This window comes from Anolis sagrei, chromosome X (genome assembly GCF_037176765.1).
Source record: "Anolis sagrei isolate rAnoSag1 chromosome X, rAnoSag1.mat, whole genome shotgun sequence".
Lineage (NCBI taxonomy): Eukaryota > Metazoa > Chordata > Lepidosauria > Squamata > Dactyloidae > Anolis > Anolis sagrei.
Window position 1 is genome coordinate 48,392,206 of NC_090034.1, and position 20,876 is coordinate 48,413,081.

Here is a 20,876-nt window from a genome sequence, read left to right on the forward strand (position 1 = left end):
ATTTCTTTGAGACCATCCAAATCCCTGCATATTTCTAATTTCCTATTCCTGGACTGCAACTCCCAGCAATCCTCCATATAGATGGATTAGATAGAGATAGGCAGGTAGATAGATGGATCAGAAGAACTGCTGGGAGTTGCAGTCCAAGAATAGGTAGAGACGGAAGAAAGAGGAGAAAAAGGAAGGAAAAGAAAAGGAGGCAGGGAGGGAGGGAAGAGGAAGAGAAGGAAGGAAGAAGGAAAGAAAAAAAGAGAAGGAAGGAAGGAGAGAAAGAAAGGAGGAGAGAATGAGGGAGGGAAGGTTGGCCATAGCAACGCATGGCAGGTACAGCTAGTAATACTAATAATAATAATAATAATAATAATAATAATGAAAATACCCATATAATCTGGCATATAAAACGACTGGGCATATAAGACGACCCCCAACCTTTCCAGTTAAAATATAGAGTTTGGGATATGTTCGCCGTATAAGACATGTGCACCTGCACCACTTCACTGCAGTCTTCCGGAGTGAGATCTGAGAGGCAGAGGAGGAGGTCAGACAGGTAAAAGAGGTGTGTTTGTCTAGGCCCAGAGCCACTCTTTCTCTTTTTTCCATACCCCGAGTGCCCCAGATGCCTGCAGCTTGCTCCGCCCTTCACTTACAACTTCCTGGTGAGGCGCCCCTTCACCTCACCATCGGGACCACGAATCCTGATGAATGGATTTTCTTCTACCGTACTTGTGCAGCGTCGCCTTTAATGCTTTCATACAGTTGCTGCATACGGCAGGGACACGGCCACTGCCATTTTTGAGCTCCCCCCACCATATGCGGCAACCACAGATTCTCCAATCCGATTGGAAGTTTCAGCACCCGCTCTATAAGACGACTCCTGTGTATAAGACTACTCCAGCGTATGACTACTCCAGCGTATAAGACTACTCCCGTTTATAAGGCTACTCCTATGTATAAGACTACTCTCATGTATAAGACAACCCCTGACTTTTGAGAAGATTTACTTGGGTCAAAAAGTAGTCTTATACACCAGAATATAAGGTATGTTCCTAGTCTGCAAATATTATTTCCTGTCTTAATAATAATAAATAATAACTTTATTTGTATAATTCTTGTGTAGTCCTTACTTTGAAAGTAGTTATTGTGCGCCAGAAACTTCGTTTTTCTGCCCACAAACTATGTTAAATTTGCAGAGACTCATTGAGAAACTAGAGCCAAATGTGCTATAACAGGATAATGTCCCTCCTGCAAAGACAAAGCTTTGGCAGTTTAATCAACTTTTTCCATGAGTTTATGACAGAGCCAATTAAGAAATGACATTGATCACCCAGAAACTAAAATCAGACTTCAGGAGAGGAGGTGTTTCTTTTCACAAAGGGACTGTAGGTGAGAACAACTCCCTACAACAGAGTATGCCTGAGCTGAATTTTGAAACAGAGTATGCCTGAGCTGAATGATAACCTACTCTTCCGAACACCTGACATGTTCAGTGGGATGAAGTCTCTATTTGTTTCCAGGGCCGCAGAAGATTCGCACCCGGAGCTATGGCTCCAAATTACAGGAATACGAGCCCCAGTGAGAACGGGGTGGGGTGGGATTGCTTCCCTCCACTGAGACACTCGACTCCAATTGTGGCAAACTAGACTCACATGGTTTAATGTGGGAGAACATGGTGCTTCAGAGGAGCCACACTCTCTCAGCCGCAACCATCAATGGGGAGGAATGGCACCTAAAGCAAGGGAAGAGGCCAACCACTCTCTGATGGCCTCAAAAGCCCTAAGAAGAGGCTTGCTTCCCCCTGGCCTCTTTTGGCAGTGGGGCCTCATTGGGGGCTTCCGCCTTGGCCGCCTTCTCCTCCCATTCACCGAACAAAGCCTTGGCAGGCTCTGGGGCGGGGAAACTGTGCAGATTTTCCGTGGCCTGGGCCCGCTGGTCAATCTTCTCTAGCATGCGCTGGTAGTGCTGGTACTCCTTGCGCCAACGTGCCATCTTCTTCTGCTGGTCATGGAGGAAGGTCTTCCTCATGTGGTCCAGCATGCTTCCCACCTTGCGTTTGCTGTCCTCCAAATGCTGGAGCTTTGGCACAAAGGAGAAAGAGACATCATTAGGACACACTAGACGTTGGAGGAACAGCAGCATCACGCAAAGGCGCATGGAAGGGATGAGGATTCGAACTCACTCCCGGCTGTGCATCACCCCCAATTCCCCTTGCCCTCAGCCTTAAAGGCAATGCCAACCCAAAGAACTCAGAGGAGGAAGTCTCCAAGCATCCCAAGGTATAATAAGAAATTCAATGTGCAGATTTGAGAAATGTGAATTTAAAAATGATGTGTGTGAATGAATGGAAGAATGGAAGGATGTATGGTTGGAGTTAATAATTTTGGAACCACCAGTATAATATTAAGGCCTGCATGCTGCCTTGTGATTAAAACCCGTTAATGAGATCTGAAGAGTAAACTCTGATAAGAACGGGACAGTGATAAAGGAAATGTTTTCAACCTTCCTTATGTTAAGAAGGAAGTCAACATAAGATCAACACCAATCAAGAAGATCAGCATCTGGCCAGGAAACTGGGATGGATCCAGGATAGAAGATGTCTTATCATTAATTTACAACTTTGGGACTACATCAACAGAATTTTCCTATAAAAGACTCAGGCTAATAATGCTCAAATCGTGGCAGACTGAGGAGTCTGTTCCACCCGCCATGCTCTGCTCCATGGGAAGGACAGAGGTGGTGTATTCAGAGAGTGTCAGATATGCTATGGGAAAGCATGATTCTGGACACTTTGGGGCTTCTTTCTCAAGGTAAGAGGAAGAAGTGCACTTTTGGAGTCTTAGATTTTGTGCAGGGAGTCAGGTTCTGCTGTATGGAAAACAGAGGTCTGGTCTTTGGCACTGTTCTTAGGGAAAGAAGTTTTGGCATTTCGGCGTTTTGAAGTTATGGCGTTATGGAAGTTTTGGAACTATGCATTGGCAGGCTGCAGGAAAGCAGGGTCTGGCCTTACAGGTGCATCTCCAAGGAGGGAGAAAAGGATATGGTAATATTTGGATGGATGTGGATGAATGCATGTACATGTGTGTGAATGCTGAGTGAAAATGTAATTCCCCTATGTTTGTTTGTTAACCAATGTAATTGTGAATCCAATGTAGTTACATAGAATCTGCATGTCTGTATGTCCAATGTCATTCTTTGTCCAAATGTTTTTCTGTAATCTGATGTACCTTCTCACACTGGAAATTGAAATAAAAAGAAACTATGCTTCAAAGTTATTGAAAAGTCATTCATGACAAAGGGGCTCTGCTTTCATCAACACATAGATGCAATATTATTTGATAAACAGGATGAGTATACAGCAAACAATTTAACTGTGCTGGCTTTTATATTGGATCACACGTTGGACACTTCCCAAGTGTGTAAGACTATGTGATGTATCGGTGAATAATGTATGCAGATTTGAGTGGGGTGGCCTTTTGCAGCTGACAGATGGCGATTTTGTCAGCGCTGATTGTTTTTAAGTGCAGGCCAAGGTCTTTAGGTACTGTACCCAGTGTGCCAATCTCCACTGGGGCCACCTTAATTAGCTTGTGCCAGAGTCTTTGCAGAAACATTATTATTATTATTATTATTATTATTATTATTATTATTATTACTACTACTACTACTACAAGATGAGTCTGTTATTATTATTAGTCTATTATTATTATTATTATTATTATTATTATTATTTGAAACACAACAAGATGAGTCCACAGCAGACACTCTGCTGGCTGTTGAATTGGATCACACGTCCGACACTTCCGAGGTGTCTAGCACTGTGTGATGTATCAACAAATAATGCATGCAGATCCCAGTAAGGTGGCCTTCTGCAGCTGGCAAATGGTAATTTTGTCAGCGCCGCTTGTGTTTAAGTGCAGGCCAAGGTCTTTAGGCACTGCACTCAGTGTGTTGATCACCACTGGGACCATTTTAACTGGCTTGTGCCAGTCTTTGCAGTTCGATCTTTAAATCCTCATATCGTGTCAGCTTTTCCAGTTGTTTCTCTTCAATCCTGCTGTCACCTGGTATTGCGACATTGACGATCCATACTTTGTTTTTTAACACGATTGTGAGGTCAGGAGTATTATGCTCCAAAACTCTGTTATTGTATTTAGTTTAGTTTAGTTCTTTTTTAATGATAAAGCAAACCATAAAATTCACCATTCTGGAACAAGGTAGCAGGAACGGTATAACAAATGCATAGACAATGACTTAACTAAGACTGAAAAATCCACTAATTTGAAGACCACTGTGAAGTTATTGCATGAATTACAATCGAGTTTTTACTGGGACCAAGAATTGAGGTTGTTTTTCTTTCTTTCTAATCATTACAAGGAAACTGTCACCTTTAATCATTAACAAACAATGATAATAAGATGTTAATATTGTAAAACACATTTTCCTGAAAAAATATGTATGAATGAATACATTTTCTACTAGGCTTTGCATTTGTCTGCTTTTTGGAATGGTTTTTAAGCAGCGCCACATTCCAAAACATGTCATCTGGAGCATTTTAACACACTATATGAAAGTAAATGATGATTGCTTAAGAATCTGCCTATATCTTCCTGTATTCCTCACTGTACTGCATCTTCTTTTAAAAATTAGAATCTCATCTAAACAGTCTATACCCAGGAAACCTCCAAGTAATTTATTCTTAACATGCTTTATTTGTTGTAGGGTGTGAGGCCTTCACAGCATTGCTTAGGTAAAGGTTTACCCCTGACATTAAGTCCAGTTGTGTGTGACTCTGGGGATTGGTGCTCATCTCCATTTTTAAGTCAGTTGTCCGTATACACCTCCAAGGCCATGTGGCCGGCATGACTGCATGTAGCGCCGTTGCCTTCCTGCCGGAGCAGTACCTATTGATCTACTCACATTTGCATGTTTTTGAACTGCAGAAGCTGGGGCTAACAGGAGCTCACACTGCTCTCTGGATTCGAACCTGCGACCTTTCGGTCAGCAAGTTCAGCAGTTCAGTGGTTTAACCCACTGTGCCACCGGGGGCTCTTCAACATTGTTTATCCTTACAATAGAGCTATGAAATGGTACAATTGACAAATAAGTAAATAATACATTATCAAAATACCATACAAGCAATTTGGTGGTTCCATAATTAGGATTCGAGTGTGAAAGCAAACATATTTGATACTTTGAAAAGCTGAGAGCTTCATTTTATTTTTGCAGCGTAGGTCAGCGGCTCGCAGGCTGGCGAGACCTTTGCCCTGATCCAGGGCAGAAAGGGAGGCCTCACCTTAATGTCTTGCACCCGCTGGACACTGGCGTTGTCCTGGATGATCACCTTGGAGAGGTGGCTCTTGGGCAAGAAGCGCTTGATGGCACTCTCGCCTTTATGGAACAAGCTACAAAGAAGGGGAGAAAACAATATGAGTATTGTATATTGTATATTACATATCATATTATGAGTAATATTACAGTATAGTGTGTTATTATTTTTGATGTAGATGTGGATTTGTTTTTGGGATTTGGGATGCTGGTGGGTTTTTGGGGTTTTTTTTGTTGTTGTTGTTTTTTTGTCTTTGTTCGGCTTCTCACGGCATTGAATGTTTGCCAATATCTGTTGGAAACTGCCCTGAGTCCTCTCTGGGAGATAGGGTGGGTTATAAATAAAGTTGGTTGTTGTTATTGTTATTTAGAGAATGGGGGGTACTCTGTTGGGGGGAAGACACTGCACATGCTCAGCGGTGTGGCTGAATAGTCCTAAACTGAGCTGGTGGGGGCCCCCACCTGTAGAGCACCAGCTCCTGGGGTCCCGAGGGCTGGAAGGAGGTGACGGTGGGGCGGACGTGCCTCCCAGGGAGGGGCCCCCCATCCTCCTTCTCCTCTTTCTCCCCTTTCTCCTCCTCCTCATCCTCCTTCCTCCTCATCATGGCACCACCTGGGTCACAATGGATGGGGCCCTCAGAGGTTGCCCCGGCGATGGGCACAGAACACCCACTCCCTCCTCCCTTCAGCTTTCCATTCCAGAGAGCAGGAGGAGGCAGCCCAGGGCAGGAGCCCCGTGGGGTGGGTGGGCATCAAATGGGCACAAAGGGGCACTGCCAGGTGGAGGAGGCAGTTGCTTTGGCTTCCTGTGGACCCCTTGGCACTGGGATGCCTTAGGCTTGAGTCTCCAATAGAGAGAGGCAGGGCAAAGGGTGGGGGAGATGATGGCAGGGTTGGCATGGTGGCATCTGCCCCAAGTTTGGCATCTTCTAGTAAGCAGAGGTCTTCCCCAGACTCGTATCCCGGAACCCTTCTCCATTTGGCTGGAGCTTCTGGGACTTGGGAGTCCACCTGGAGGGTTACGGTTTGGGAATGGTTGTGCCAAGGGTTGCTGCCCCCTGATGTTGTTCTCTCTTTTGCTCCTGGCACAGGAAGGTCCCATTTCGCCCCAGAAGGGACCCGTGGAGGGATGTGAAGCTCTGTTGGTGTCAAGTAAAAAAAAAAAAAACCAAAAAAAAAGGTGAGCTTTTGCCCTCTCATGCCAGGGGCCATCTCTGCCCGGTAGCAAGGACGGAGGTGTGCCCCTCCAATGCCTACCTGGCATGGGTTTGAGGCCCTTGCAAGGACATGCAAAGCCCTATGTGGCTTCCCACAGAAGAGTGCCAAGGATGCAGAATTCAGAAGCGGTGGCACCCAAATGCCCGTCTCTACAAAATTTGACCAGTGCTGCGGTGGAAAATTGTCCTTTTCTGATGGAAAAATATCCCTGTTGACATGGTATACCTGGATTTGGATCTCTGCTCAGCCCCCGAAACCTGAATTTGGGGGAGTCACACTCTCTCTGCCCCAGAAAACCCCATGGTAGGGTTGGCATCAATCAGAAGCAACAAACAACAGTTAACTATAACCATAAAAGCATACATTGTAAGCCCAGTTTATGGATGTATCTCTAAGACAACCCCCACCCCCCAGATATTTTGTTTTTCCGGGACTATGATGGAATGTTCTGCCTGATGTGCTGAAATAACCCCCCAAAGTTGGTGAACTAGCATCTGCCACCCTGCCTTGGGCACCAAAATGTCTCAGGACAGTCAAACACCAAGTTATCCATGTCTTCTCCTTCCAGACGTTCTCAAAAGACTCCACCAACAATGTCCAAGGGCTGATCTTCCTGAAGGAGTGCAAGGACGGAGGGCGCTAGTCAATGCCACGGCTTTGGGGCATAGAATTTGCACAGGTATTACTGGGGGAGCAGGGAGCACAGTTGGCAAGGGGCGATCTACTCTGCAGTGAATGCAGTTGGGCCTGATTTTAACTGACATGACTCCAGGCTATGGGATTCTGGGAACCGAACCTCTTTCGCAGCGTCATGCAATGATCTCTTCAGGGAATTATCACACAATGTTGCAATAGTATGGTGATTCCACTAACTGCTGTAGCCTGACTGCTGAGCAATCCTGGGATTTGTGGTTTGGGTAGGGACCTTTAAAATCTACAGAGCACCCTGGTCCTCACTAAACTGCAAACCCCAGAAATACACAGGAGGCAGCTAGAGTGAAGTGAGATCATCACAGCACAGTTATTCCACTTTAACTGCTATGGCTGCCTGCTATTCGAATCCTGGGATTTGTAGTTTAGGGGGGCTTTAAAATCCTCCACGAGAGAGCTCCAGGGCCTCACTAAACTACAAACCCCAGCATTCCCCAAGATGCAGCCCTTGGATTTAAAGCGGAATGACATTGCTTGCACAATGTCCAGTGATAATCTTTTCAGGAGATTATCACACAATGCTATGAGAACGCTGTTGTTCTGCTTGAGCTCTGACAGCTGTGGAATCCTAGGATTTGCAGTTTAGGGAAGGTTCTTTAGAGCCCTCAGCCAGAGAAGCCTTGGGCCTTACTCAACTACAAACCCAGCATTCCCCAAGAGGCAGACATTGGATTTAAAGTAGAGTGGAAGCGGTTTCACAACGCCATGTGATAATGTTTTAGGAGATTATCACACAATGCTATGAGAGTGTTGTTCCTCCAGAGCAGGCATCCTCAAACTGCGGCCCTCCAGCTGTTTGGGCCTTCAACTCCCAGAATTCTGACAATTGAACAAGCTCATTAGGGCTTCTGGGAATTGGAGGCCCAAACAGCTGGAAGGCTGCAGTTTGAGGATGCCTCCTTCAGAGAGTGTTGCTTTCCTGGCATTGTGCTATGATACCCTTTGCAAAAAGGCTCACCCTCCGCTCTCTTTGTGCATCCCATCTCAGCTGGCCAGCATGCTGCCTCCTTTCCTGGCTGCCGCCTGAAGCCCGCCTCCATGAGTTCCTCGTTGGGAACCATCCCCTTCCTGTTCCAGTTCCCCTCCGTCTATGGCATGTCCCGGGTGACCGACAGCCTCTTCCTGGGCAATGGCGAGGTGGCCAACAACAAGTACTTCCTCTATGCCAACCGCATCACCACGGTCATCAACGTCTCGGTAGAGGTGGTCAACACCTACTTCCCAGACATCTACTACATCCATGTGCCGGTCCCCGACTGCCCCTCCGCTCGCATCTACGACTTCTTTGACCCCGTAGCCGATAAGATCCACGCCGTGGAACAGGGTCATGGGCGCACCCTGGTCCACTGTGCTGCCGGCATCAGCCGCTCAGCCGCCCTCTGCATTGCCTACCTGATGAAGTACCACGGCATGGACCTGGCGGATGCTCATTCCTGGGTCAAGGCCTGCCGCCCCATCATCCGACCCAACAATGGCTTCTGGCAGCAGCTCATCCAGTACGAGCACAAGCTCTTTGGCAAGACCAGCGTCCGCATGGTCCACTCCCCAATGGGTCCAGTCCCCGACCTCTACCAAGATGAAGTGCGCGTCATGATCTCCTTGTGACAACTAAAGGGAGTAGGCACTGCCCTTGGCACCTCCGCCCTAGTAACGGCAGCAGCGGCGGAGTCGCTATTGGAGGAATGCGTGCACCGATGCTATCTCTGCTGAACTCGAAATGAGGCAGGGTCCCATTTGAACCTGCCGCTAGGCCGGAGAAGGGGACTTGTAGGTAAGGGTGGGGGTGGGTTGCTTTCTATAAATAAAAAACAAGAAAAATGGGAAAAAGAGACCGCCGAGGCCATGTCTCCTTCTCTCCTGACTTTCAGAGAACATCTACTTATTATTATGAATAATAGCTTTTTTCTCTCAGTTGAACCCCAAATTCCTTCCTTATTGAGGTGACAAACCCTCTCCTTCCTTGAACGCCAAAGCTTTAGGATAACAGGGTGGCTTACATCTACATTGTAGAGTTAATGCAGTTTGATGCCACTTGGACTATCAGTGCTATGGAATCCTGGGAGTTGCTGTTTTGCCAGGCCTTGAGCCTTCTCTGCCCAAGAGTGCACAAAGTACAACTTCCGGGACTCCACTGTCTTGAGCTACAGCAGTTAAAGTGGTGTCAACTTGCATTAATTCTGCAGTTGTAGATGCACCTACCCACCCTGGTAGGTGGGTAGCTTCTGGCCTTCCAGGTCTTGTTGAGCTGTAAGTCCCATCGTCATTGATTCTTGGTCATCTTGGTTGATGGGCATTGAAGTAAAGACATGAAAAAGCATGAAACTGAAATAATCAATCCCATGAAAGTCATTTGAAACAAATAGCAGCATCATATCAAAAGCCTTTTCTTTATACACACACACACACACACACACACACACAGAGTTCATCAACTTCTGGAGCTCCGCAAAACATCTGGAGGGCTGTCACCATCCGGCCAAAGAGACGATTGTGTTGCACTGGAGGACTCCGAGGAGAAGAGGGACGGCAGAGTGGCATCCACACAGTTGAGCCAGAAGTTGGCACAGCCAGCATGAAAACAGCTGCCCTGGTAGCTCACTGGATCAGCATTGCCCGAATGGAGCTGGTGGAGGAAAGAGAAAAAGAGCAGGTTGTGAAAAGCCGGGCAAAGAAGGGATGCCCCCTGACATTTCTCAATTAGGCCATTCACTCTGCCCACATTTAAGTCATGGACCAGGGCAATTGTTGAATGGCAAAGTGGCATGTTTTTGGCCAAAGGTAATTTACCTGTGGCTGCTGCTTCACCTCAGTTAGACAAACACCGCAGAGGACTTTGGGGTCTGGAGGAGGGCAAGGAGGGGGACTTCCGACCGATGGCTCCAAAAGCTGGCCATCCTTAGAAAGGAACATAGAAGCATAGGAAGCACACACATCTGTGAATTTGGACAGCTTACCTGGACCAGATGTACCTCAGTGAGTCAATACAGGCAGTTTGATGCCACTGTGTGCCCCTTCAGTGCCACTCTCTCTGCCAACCGGATGCCCTTACCAGCGTTTGGAAGGCAGAACGCCCAAAGGCAACAAAGGCCAAGAGGTTGTTCCAGGCCAAGTCCACTTCACGCAAGGTCTGCTCCAGCCGTTCACCCACAAGCGCCCGGGCCTTGGCTCCACTTTCCAGGCGCTTGGAGACCCGGTAGACCTCTGACAGCCCTGCGAGCAAGACAAAGGGGCTTGGAGCTGTGCCCGTGCCACAGCTTGGTGTGTCAACAGTCCCCCATTCCTGGTATCCCAAGGAAGGAGCAGGAGAAGCTGTGTCACAACCCTCCCTACTGGGATGGAAGCCAAATGCCAGCACCAGAGAGGCGATGGCACCGGGCTTATGTTACCCATGTAATGCCAGGCAGTACCCAAAATATATGCCATCCCAGGGGTCGACCCCAGCACCTCACTGCACACAGAAGGTTGGCTGATCCCGGCCAGGATTTCATTGGCCTTCCCGATGACCTACAAAAGAGAAAGAGGGGGCATCTAGACCGGGCATGGGCCAACTTCAGCACTCCGGGTGTTTTGGACGTCTACTCCCACAATTCTTAACTGCCTCAGGCCCTTTCCTTTTACTTTCCCCTTTCCTTTTCTGCTTAAGCGGCTGAGGAAGAAAAAGAAGGAGCCTGAGGCTGTTAGGAATTGTGGGAGTTGAAGTCCAAAGCACCTGGAGGGAGGGCTGATCTAGACTGTGAAACAAATGCAGCTTGAGCACCACCATTTTCCTGCAATGGTTCCCCTGCATAAGCAAATGGCATCATGGGGCTGTCAATTCTTTGAGTGAAAGGGAGTGCAAGGAAAAGATAGAAGTGGGGATGATGGGGGTTAGAGTACCTGATGGATCTGCCTCAGGCATCGCATCAAGTGGGCCATCTCCGCAGCCATCGGGGTCAATAGTCTGGAATTAGAGCCAAGGAAGACTTCTTGGACACCCTTTGCCCACAACCCACACTCTGCGCTCCATTGGGCATTGACGTGCCAAAGCTCTTCTTGGGCAGCTTTGCTCTGATTGGCCTTCCTCTGAGGCTGAGAGAGTGTGGCTCACCCATCCAAGGAGGGTTTCATGGCTGAGCGAGGATTTGAACCCTGAGTCCTAGCCCAACACTCAGACCAGTAACCCAATGAAAGGGTGTCCACTTACATAGGCAGAGAATGCCAGCTGCTCAGGACACAAAGCTGCTTCAGTCCCAGGTGGCAGGAGACATTGGGGATGGAAGACGTGGAAGGGCAGGCACAAACTCCTCCTCCTCCTCCTCCTCCTCCTCCAGGAAAAGGGTTGGTCACTGACCGGTCTAACCGCCTTCCCTTGGCAGGAAGTTGGCCAGACAAGTTAACCTTTTGGGCTCCGGAAGAGTCCAGAGTTTACACAGCTGGGGGAGATTCAAGACTCCCGAATAAGAAGTTGCTCCCTTTCTTCTAGGCTTGGCTCCAGCACCTTAAAGGAACCCTTATTTGGACTTTTGTGGCCTGGAGAGGGATGGACAAAGGCTCTACACAGACATAGGAGCCCCAACCAAAAAAGCCCCACATTTGCCCTTCCAGATGTTTTGGATTTCACTTCCCAGAGTCCCTGACCATTGGGCACACTGGGAATTGGAGTCCCAAAGTTTGGCTTCCGGTGGTCTAGATGCAGCTTGCAGACCTGAGAGCAAGGGACACTGGGAGTTGGAGTCCAACTTCATCGACCCCTAGCCTTTCAAAGCAATAGTGTTGTTCAAGTGGGCAAGATTTCTTCCGAGGAGCTTTGCATGGAGGTCCACAGCTGAGAAGACTAGGATTCGAACCCTGGCCTCGCAGAATTTGAATCCAAAACCACACCACTCCCATTTGGAAAACTCATTAAAATCAGTGGGGATTCTCTGGACTTGAAGAAGGACTTGAGGGTTGCCAAGATTTCCCCCAGTTGTGGCAAGGTACAAAGAAAAGGCCAGAACAGCAAGCATGTCCTATTTATACAGCGGAGGCCCCAAAAAAAACACCAACCACCCTTCGCTTGGGATGCTGCAGCGCCGTGGGCAGTGGGGTTGCCATAGTAACTGGCTGGGATGTGCAGAAATAGCCGGCTTTGCCTGCCTGGGTGCACCAATCCGAAAAACAAAGCAAAACCTTTGGGAACAGCACATACATCATGACACTGTTTTCATAATGGCTGAAATGTGCTCCAGAAGCTCAGGCTCGCCTTGAGCCTGCCTGCCCGCCCTCCCTCCCTCCCGAGGTCATTCAAGGACACCACGCTGCGCTAGGAAGACCAAAATAGAGCTTTATTGCCAAGGGAGACGCAATCGAAGAGGTCGGCCCTGTTTCGCTTGTGCTCTGGTTGAGACAAAGGTGGGGCTGTGGGCACCGAATATGTGCATCAAATCATACTTTAGACACTGGCCAAAAGAACAACACTTGTGCCCGGCATTACACTGGCAACGGTAGGCATCAGGGCACTTGGCAAACAGCCCTTCAGCCTGATTCTAGAACTGGTATGGACAAACTTCAGCCCTCCCTCTGGGTGTTTTGGACTTCAACTCCCACCATTCGTAACAGACTCAGGCCCCTTCCTTTTCCCCCAGCCACTTAAGCGGAAAAGGAAAGGGAAAAAGAAGGGGCCTAGGCTGTTACGAATGGTGGGAGTTGAAGTCCAAAACACCTGGAGGGAGGGCCAAGTTGGCCCAAGTCTGGTCTAGCAGAAGAAGATGATAGTCAAAGCAGCCACTGCGTTGCTCCTGGCACTTGGGCACCAAAAGGATGAAGATGAGGGAGCGAAATAGGCATACCAATCAGTCCTTACTCTTGCCAAATGGGTTGTATACCCTATACATACACACGTACACAAACACCCTGCAGGCATTCAGAGATAATACTGACCACATCTGACCTCCCCCCCCCCCCCCCCCGCTTCAAACCATCAAACGAGGGACTCCATCCACAAACGGGCACTGCAGGGATTGGTTGCAGGAGAGGAAAACAATGCCCATCTCACCAGTGCCATGGTCCTGAACCCCTGGGGCAGCTCTCCTCTGTCCAGCAGAGTGAAGAACATCCTAGTGAGTTCCTCCATGATCCAGCCAGGTCCGGGTACCAATCTGTTCTCGTGTGCCCTCCATCTCTCTCTCTCTCTCTCATACACACACACACACACTTTTAATCCACCCAGCGGACGGCTGTCAGAAAAGGAAAATAATACATACAGGAAGACCCCCTGGGCATTGTCCAGTTTCAGTTCGGAAATATGCCCCAGTCCACCTTATGCCCTTATGCTTCCAGTGATTTCCGTTCTCTGTGGGCAACCAAGTTCCAGAAGTGTTACTGGCACAGGCTTCAGGCTTTGAAGATGCCCCTGTGAATAAGGGGACCTTACTGTACAATTGCCAAGACTCTACCCCAGTCATGAATGGGCATTGCTATCCCAATTGTGCCATCTCTTCTCTGCCTCTGTTTTTGGAGCTGCTCGGTAACACTGGTTCTCTGCTTTGCATGGGAAGCCCAAGAAAGGAAAAAAGGGACACTTTGCCACATCTATTGACAAGCCTCAGATCTACAAGACGCCCTTGGAGCTGACACAAGAGTTGGCATCTATGTGAAAGCAATTGGCAGACATTGGCGATACTATTCAGGATGAATAAGACCTGTTTAAGAAAATACTATGGTCCTGATGCCAGGGGGAGCCTCCCTCTGCCTTGAAAGCTGGCACAATGACTGTAGGGAGGGAGTAGCTCTTGGATTTCAATGGGTGGGTATTTTTGTGCCCAGGTCAGAAGTGGCACCTGTAACAGGATGCTGGAAAGCATTTCTCAAAAGCATTTCCACCCACGAGCAATGGTTTGGGAGCAGTTGGCATTGTTTGGGGAAGGCAACCTTGCCCAGGCCTTCCGTCCACTAATGCCAAAGTCCAGTTGGCGCGAGACAGCAATCCCTCTCTGGCTCATTCCTCTTTGGCTCGCTGGGTTCGGGCCCGCCAGCAGTCGGCGATGCCCTGGCAGTGGTGGTACATGAAGACCCCGGAGAGGGTGAGCCCAATGCCTGCGTAGCCCAGCAGCGTCAGGCGGCTGCCAAAGAGCAAGCGGGAGAGGAGCAGATTGCCCACCACATTGAAGTTGCCCAGGACGTGGATGGTGAGAGCCGAGGTGAGGGAGAGGACGGCAAAACTGGCCAGGTTGTAGAGCACAGAGCCCAGGCAGCTGGCCAGCAGGCAGGCCCAGAGCCCGGCCCCATATGTCAAGGTGCCATCCCAGGCTGGGCCCACCTCCAGCAGCAGGGCCGCCCCAAAGAGGATGTAGAAGCTGGGCAGTGAGGTCAGGCAGAGCAGGTTCAGTGAGTCCAGCCGCTCCTCCTGCAGCAGGGTGCCTGTGGGAAGACCAAAAGATGCAGCGTGAGTCGTCGGCAGAAGGAGACCCAGGCCCATTTCCCCAGGCGCCAATCCCCAGGTGGGCATCCAGCTTGGAGGCAGGAGGGGGCTCCTAAACTATCATCTGAACAGATGGCAAAGAAATTACCACCAAGCCCTTCCGCACCCCAATCTTTATGGATCAAAATGGAGTACGGTTTAGCATTCCAAAAGCCCATCCCACATCCAAACTGGGCCATTGTCCCCCTGTATTCAGGGCCCCTGGTGGCGCAGTGGGTTAAAGCACTGAGCTGCTGACTTGGTGACTGAAAGGTCGCCAGTTCAAATTGGGGAGCGGCGTGAGCTCCGGCTGTTAGCCCCAGCTTCTGCCAACCTAGCAGTTTCAAAAACATGCAAATGTGAGTAAATCAATAGGTACCGCTCCAGTGGGAAGGTAATGGTGCTCCATGCAGTCATGCCGGCCACGTGACCTTGGAGGAGTCTACGGACAACTTCAACTCTTAGGTTTAACAATAGAGATGAGCACCAACCCCCAGAGTCGGACATGACTGGACATAATGTCAGGGGAAACCTTTACCTTTACTATTCAGGTTTCTCAACCTTCCTAATGTCGCAGCCCCCTTAATACAGTTCCTCATGTTGAGGTGACCCCCAACCATAAAGTTATTTTTATTGCTACTTCATAATTGTAATGTTGCTACTGTTATGAATCATATGCAGGATGTATTTTTGCTCACTGGACCAAATTTGGCACTAATACCCGATATGCCCAAATTTGAATATTGGTGGAATTGATTTTGTCATTTGGGAGTTGTGGTTGCTGGGATTTATAGTTCACCTACAATCAAAAAGCATTCTGAACTCCTCCAAAAATGGAATTGAACCAAACTTAGCACACAGAACTCCCACGACCAAGAGAAAATACTGTGTTTTCTGGTGGTTTTTGGTGACCCCTCTGACACCCCCTCAGGGGTTCCTACCCCTAGGTGGGGAAACACTGTACTAGGGTCTCTGTCAATATCATATTGATTGATTTATATACAGCCAGCCCTCCAGTGACCGTAATAAAATTTTGTATTGTATTGTAGCTGGCCTTCCACATCCACAGATTCAACCCTCCCATTGGGCCTTTTTCTAGTAGTGGCACTGTTTTACGATGCTATTGTATGTCATGGGGCTTGAGCATTACTGGATTTGGGTATCAACGAGGGTCCTGAAACCAAACTACAATGGCTTCCATGAGTCCACTATATGGCCTTCTAGCTTCCAAGACTCAATTGAACTTTGATCATCGGAGCCCCTGGTGGTGCAGTGGGTTAAATCCCTGTGCCGAAAGGACTGAAGATTGACAGGTCACAGGTTCGAATCTGCGGAGAGTGCGGATGAGGACCCTCTATCAGCTCCAGCTCCTCAGGCAGGGAGATGAGAGAAGCCTCCTACAAGGATGTTAAAACATCAAAACATCCGGGCGTCCCCTGAGCAACGTCCTTGCAGACGGTCAATTTTCTCACAACAGAAGCGACTTGCAGTTTCTCAAGTCGCTCCTGACACGACAAAAAAAAGCCAAAAAACTTTGTTTCTGTCTTAACTGTCATGGAGTCCTGGGATGTGTAGTTTGAGGCTGGGCATGTAATGTCCTCTGCAAGAGAATGTTAAACATCGGTGTTCCATATATTTCTGGTTCCAGCTTGAGATGGAGTCAATGACAGACAGATGTTGTTATAGGAAACCTCAAAGCAACTACCCAGAACAGGGACGCAATGCCAAGGGGTGGGGTGGGGGGACCCAAATATCACCCACCGCCTTTGGGCTCCTAACCACCCACTGCCGTAGTCATGCCAAACAAAGGCGTTTCCATGTTTGAATCTGTCTGCATTTCAAATTGGGAAAATCATTTTTTCCTCTTGCCTTGGTGGTATGTTTCCAAGGCAACGGGGCAGGCAAAACATGAATCATGCCCTGCAGACAATCTCCCCGCAGAGATGTAGGTTTCCGAAGGCGAGGGCCTCTTTTGTTCCGCTCAAGGTTTCCAAAAGCGGCATCCATAAATTCCACAAATGGAAACACAAAGGGGGGGGGGCTTTCAAAAAGAACCCACATAGTCATCTTTTCCCAAAATAAGAGACATGCTAGAGAAGTGGCAGATGGGTGGCATCCTCCCCTCTGGGGATGGTGTTAGGCACAGCGATGGGGGCATCTACAGTAGAAGGAATGCAGGTTGAGAGAACTTGGACTTCCATGGCTCAATGGAATCATGGGATCTGTAGTGAAGTGAGGAACCAGCACTCTTTGGCAGAGAAGGCAAAAGACAACATTCCCATGATTCCCTAATATGGAGCCATGGCAGTTCAAGTGGCATCAGGTCCATTCCCAGTGGCACCTGCCCACCCGGATAGATGTATACAGTGAATATGTATGCACAGAAGAACTTGTGATAGCAAGTTTGAAAAAATCAACTTTGATATATGACTCTGTGAAATCAGATAACAAAATATACCAAATTCACCATTTCCACTAAATAGAAATGTTTGTGCATTCACCACGCTCCTGGTTGCTTAACCCCGAAGAACTGTAAGGAGAAACAAAAACATTGATTTTCCTGTGCATTTCATGATTGTGCTTTTAAAAGAATGCTAAGGTTGTGAGTCATATTGCTCTCAGGACACGACTAACATATTCAGAAAGGCTTGCAGTCATACTTGCTCAAGGAAACTTCCTGCGTCTCAGCATTTTCTGTACCATACCATAACATTAGCATGATGTTGATTTTGCTCAGAATAGGACTTTCTTGCCAAATCAACTCTTGTGTTCTACTTAATAGTAAAGGTTTTCCCCTGACATTAAGTCCAGTCGTGTCCAAGTCTGAGGGTTGGTGCTCATCTCCATTTCTAACCCGAAGAGCTGGCGTTGTCCATAGACACCTCCAAGGTCATGTGGCCGGCATGACTGCATGGAGCGCCATTACCTTCCCACTGGAGCAGTACCTATTGATCTATTCACATTTGCATGTTTTCAAACTGCTAGTTTGGCAGAAGCTGGGGCTGACAGCGGGAGCTCACCCCACTCCCCGGATTCGAACCGGCGACCTTTCAGTCAGCAAATTCAGCAGCTCAGCGGTTTAACCCACTGAGCCACCGGGGGCACCTTATTATTCTTTTAATTTGTATGTACTTTTCTTGTTATCATTCGTTCACTTAATTTAAATGGTCTATAGGTTTATTCTCATTTACCTTGTTTATAATTTACCTTGTTTATATTGTTCCATTGCCGTAAGCAGCTCCAAGTCCCACCCGCAGATGGGGGGGGGGGGGGGCGGGATACAAATAAAGTATAATAATTATTGTTATTGTTATTTTACTGACACAAAACACAGTATGACACAGCTGGATTTCATATCACAAAATCCCAAGTCAAACACTTCCCAAGTGTTTAGGACTGTGTGATGTATTTATTATTATTATTATTATTATTATTATTATTATTATTGAAACCAAGTGGGCACCAACTGGAGGGGAAGTGAAAGGCCCCTTGCCCTTGCGCTGGCACCCCTAGCATCCCTGCCAGCCCTGGACCCCGCTTACTTTGCTGGATGGACTTGAGCCCCCGGAGGAAGGTGGCGGCCACCAGGCAGCAGCAGCCGGCCTGGTCGAAGTGAACCTGTCCCACGATGCTGAGAGCAGCGCCCAGGCAGATGGGCCCCATGGCGGCGTACTGGAGCGGGTGATGGCGCTTGCGGAGCAGAGCCTCGGACAGCGCCAGGGTGAAGAGCGGCGTGGTAGTGTAGACCATCTGAGCAAAGTCCAGCTGCACATAGTTGAGACCCAGGTTGCCAAAGGCCACGCTGGCGCAGAAGGTGATGCTCAGCAGCAGGACCCGGGCCTGGGCGCCGGGGCCCAGCAGAGGCCGGGGCCCACTTGCCCGCAGCTTGCCCACCAGGACAGCCGTCAGCATGTGCAGGGAGGAGAGCAGCACCGGGAAGCGGAAGTTGTGGACAGCAAAGATCCACTTGTTGAGGCTGGCCATGGTGGTGCCGGTGGCCAGCCAGACCAGGACAGTGGGCACCAGGGGCAAGGCGGGCGCGGCCCCACGGTCCAAGGCTCTCAGCTTCCCATCCTGGCCTGGATCTGGCTTCCAGGGAGGCGGTGGCCCTGCTCTCTGGGCCAGCGGGCTCATCCCGGCAGCATCTCTCCTCCCTGAGGGCAGGCACATCGGGGAGGGCAGCCTGGCAAAGTCCTTGGGCAGAGGCTAGAGCTCCTGAAGGATGAAGATGCTCACAGCAGGGAGGGTGGCGACTGCCGGCCCTGGCTCCTGCTCCTCCTTCTCCTGCCTTTGCTGCTTGTGACTCACCGGTATAGAATTTCCAGCTGGTCCAGGGTTGTTTTCGTGGCTTTCACTCTGCCAGTGCAAAAGGCCTCCCTTTCTTCAAAGGGGCCAAAGGGCACCTTGGCATCGGCTCCGACAGAGAAGTGACCCATCCCGGCCCAGGCTTCCCAATCCGACTGCTCTTTGGGACAGGATGCCAGCTTGAGCCCAGTGCCATGTGCAAATTGATGCCGGGCGGAAGGGAGGCGGCCCAAAGTGGGATGCAGGAGACTCCTCCTTCCCCAATGGCAACGGCCAGGGCAGCAACAACAACAACAGAGTCCTGCGTCAGCATCCTTCAAGCGGCATCCTCTGACCGCCCGCGAGAGGCCGCCCTGGACCAGGCTTCCTGCCAGGAGATTATCATGAGCTGCTGCTGCTGCTGTTGGCAGAAGAGGAAAAGAGGGAAGCGTCAGGGAATCAGCTGCCGAGCAACAGGCACAGCATCCTTCCTGGACCAGGAGGAGCTGAGACCACTTCCACACAGCTGAATAAAATCCCACATTTGAACTGGAATATATGGCAGTGTGGACTCAGATATCCCAGTTCAAATCAGATATTGTGGTATTTTCTACCTTGATATTCTGAGTTATAGATATGGCTGTGTGGGAAGGCCTTGAGATGGGCAGGAGGGCTTTTGAGCCCATGCAAAGGGCCTGGTGCTTCTCACAAGGCAGAGGTGGGCACCCAGCAGCCGTCCATGCATTATCAGTGGGCACCCCAAAGGTCATCTAGTCCAGCCCAATCTCTGTCGCATGGAAGAAGCCAAAACAGCACTCCTGAAAGCAGCCCATCAAACCTGTTTGAAAGCCTTCGAAGGAGGAGAGTTGGCCGCTTTCCAAGGCAGTTGGTAGCCCTCTAGAGTTGGAAAGGGACCCCCAGAGGCCATCTAGTCTAGACTAGAAGACGAAAGCACTCCTGAAAAGAAGGCCATTCCAGCCTGTGTTGATCAGCTTACGAAGATGCTGGGACGACCACCCTTCAAAGACGCCTGTATTCGGAAGGGGCTCTCAAAGGCCATCTAGTCTGTTCTGAAATGATACACAACCCAAAGGGGCCCATGCCCACCCAAGCACCCTTGGAAAGACCAGGGAGCTTGAGCAAGGTGCCCAAACTCTCTGGGCCTCTCCAAGGTGCTGAATGCCTCTGGCAAAACTCCTCAGAAGGTGATCTAACTGGGAGACCCATTGAAAGGGTCCTTCCCCACCCATTGGCTCCAAGAGGTCTATTCCCTCCTGCCACTGGGCTCCATCCCTAGCAGATACATGTTGCCCATGGCATCATGTCTGAACACGCTGATCTCTGCTGAGCCAGATCTCCTCGGGTGAGGCTTACCTTTGTCTTTCCGGAGGGCAGCTTTTCCCAGCTGTTGCTGCAGAGGGAAGGTGGCAGCTCTGGCGCAGTCAACATTGGGGGAACAGCACTCAGCTCCAATCACCCCACCCACTCTGTGCCAAACCTACGTCAGTGACAAATGAATGCTTTGTACTAATGCTATGGAGACCTCTGAGTTGTAGCTTGCCCTCTTTGGCCATGAAAAAGACCTGGCTAAAATAAACACCTCCCAGGCCTGCATAGCACTGAGCCATGGCAGTTCGAGTGGGGTTTCAAACTGCATCCATTCCTTCATGTAGATGCACACTAGGAAGGGAACAAAGCCTCTAAGTTGGGACTCAAACCCACAACGGATATAATGGACCTCTAGCTGGAACCGTCGGCAGAAAGGAACCTGGTGGCAGGAAAGCCAGAAATTCCCCTTCAGAACAAGTGCTACATAATACTACATTATTATTATTATTATTATTATTATTATTATTATTATTATTGTATGCGTATAGTCATACTATATTATTAATATACTCCTGTGAATGGTTGAGGGCCCTAC

The 20,876-nt window shown here is 49.1% G+C and overlaps 4 protein-coding genes across 4 annotated transcripts; 1 reads left to right on the forward strand and 3 right to left on the reverse strand.

Annotated features, from left to right (window-relative positions):
- Window positions 1–1,626: 1,626 nt before the first annotated feature.
- Window positions 1,627–9,565, reverse strand: CXH5orf52 (chromosome X C5orf52 homolog). The gene is made up of 3 exons (XM_060785324.2): window positions 5,785–9,565; window positions 5,291–5,399; window positions 1,627–2,073 (listed from the first exon to the last, which is right to left on the reverse strand). Exons 1-3 carry the CDS (start codon window positions 5,925–5,927, stop codon window positions 1,774–1,776), a joined length of 552 nt encoding a protein of 183 aa, XP_060641307.2. The 5' UTR covers window positions 5,928–9,565; the 3' UTR covers window positions 1,627–1,773.
- Window positions 8,281–8,863, forward strand: DUSP18 (dual specificity phosphatase 18). The gene has a single exon (XM_060785325.2). It carries the CDS (start codon window positions 8,290–8,292, stop codon window positions 8,854–8,856), a length of 567 nt encoding a protein of 188 aa, XP_060641308.2. The 5' UTR covers window positions 8,281–8,289; the 3' UTR covers window positions 8,857–8,863.
- An 88-nt stretch (window positions 9,566–9,653) lies between the features above and the next one.
- Window positions 9,654–12,479, reverse strand: LOC132781234 (synergin gamma-like). Its single transcript, XM_060785323.2, has 6 exons — window positions 11,435–12,479; window positions 11,128–11,191; window positions 10,659–10,755; window positions 10,301–10,461; window positions 10,039–10,146; window positions 9,654–9,874 (listed from the first exon to the last, which is right to left on the reverse strand). Exons 2-6 carry the CDS (start codon window positions 11,176–11,178, stop codon window positions 9,680–9,682), a joined length of 612 nt encoding a protein of 203 aa, XP_060641306.2. The 5' UTR covers window positions 11,179–11,191; window positions 11,435–12,479; the 3' UTR covers window positions 9,654–9,679.
- Window positions 12,480–12,533: 54 nt separating this feature from the next.
- SLC35E4 (solute carrier family 35 member E4) lies at window positions 12,534–20,825 on the reverse strand. Its single transcript, XM_060785322.2, has 2 exons — window positions 18,211–20,825; window positions 12,534–14,628 (listed from the first exon to the last, which is right to left on the reverse strand). Exons 1-2 carry the CDS (start codon window positions 18,836–18,838, stop codon window positions 14,207–14,209), a joined length of 1,050 nt encoding a protein of 349 aa, XP_060641305.1. The 5' UTR covers window positions 18,839–20,825; the 3' UTR covers window positions 12,534–14,206.
- Window positions 20,826–20,876: the final 51 nt, after the last annotated feature.

Excerpts from the sequence above, each read along its gene's own strand:
- CXH5orf52 (XM_060785324.2), bottom strand. The coding sequence starts at position 5,927 with ATGATGAGGAGGAAGGAGGATGAGGAGGAGGAGAAAGGGGAGAAAGAG. Across the intron at positions 5,400-5,784 it reads CAGGAGCTGGTGCTCTACAG|CTTGTTCCATAAAGGCGAGA; the intron begins GTGGGGGCCCCC and ends CCTTCTTTGTAG. Across the intron at positions 2,074-5,290 it reads AGCGGGTGCAAGACATTAAG|CTCCAGCATTTGGAGGACAG; the intron begins GTGAGGCCTCCC and ends TTTGTGCCAAAG.
- DUSP18 (XM_060785325.2), top strand. The coding sequence starts at position 8,290 with ATGAGTTCCTCGTTGGGAACCATCCCCTTCCTGTTCCAGTTCCCCTCC.
- LOC132781234 (XM_060785323.2), bottom strand. The coding sequence starts at position 11,178 with ATGGCTGCGGAGATGGCCCACTTGATGCGATGCCTGAGGCAGATCCAT. Across the intron at positions 10,462-10,658 it reads TGGGATGGCATATATTTTGG|GGCTGTCAGAGGTCTACCGG; the intron begins GTACTGCCTGGC and ends TCTTGCTCGCAG. Across the intron at positions 9,875-10,038 it reads AGGTGAAGCAGCAGCCACAG|CTCCATTCGGGCAATGCTGA; the intron begins GTAAATTACCTT and ends TTCCTCCACCAG.
- SLC35E4 (XM_060785322.2), bottom strand. The coding sequence starts at position 18,838 with ATGTGCCTGCCCTCAGGGAGGAGAGATGCTGCCGGGATGAGCCCGCTG. Across the intron at positions 14,629-18,210 it reads GCTCAAGTCCATCCAGCAAA|GCACCCTGCTGCAGGAGGAG; the intron begins GTAAGCGGGGTC and ends GTCTTCCCACAG.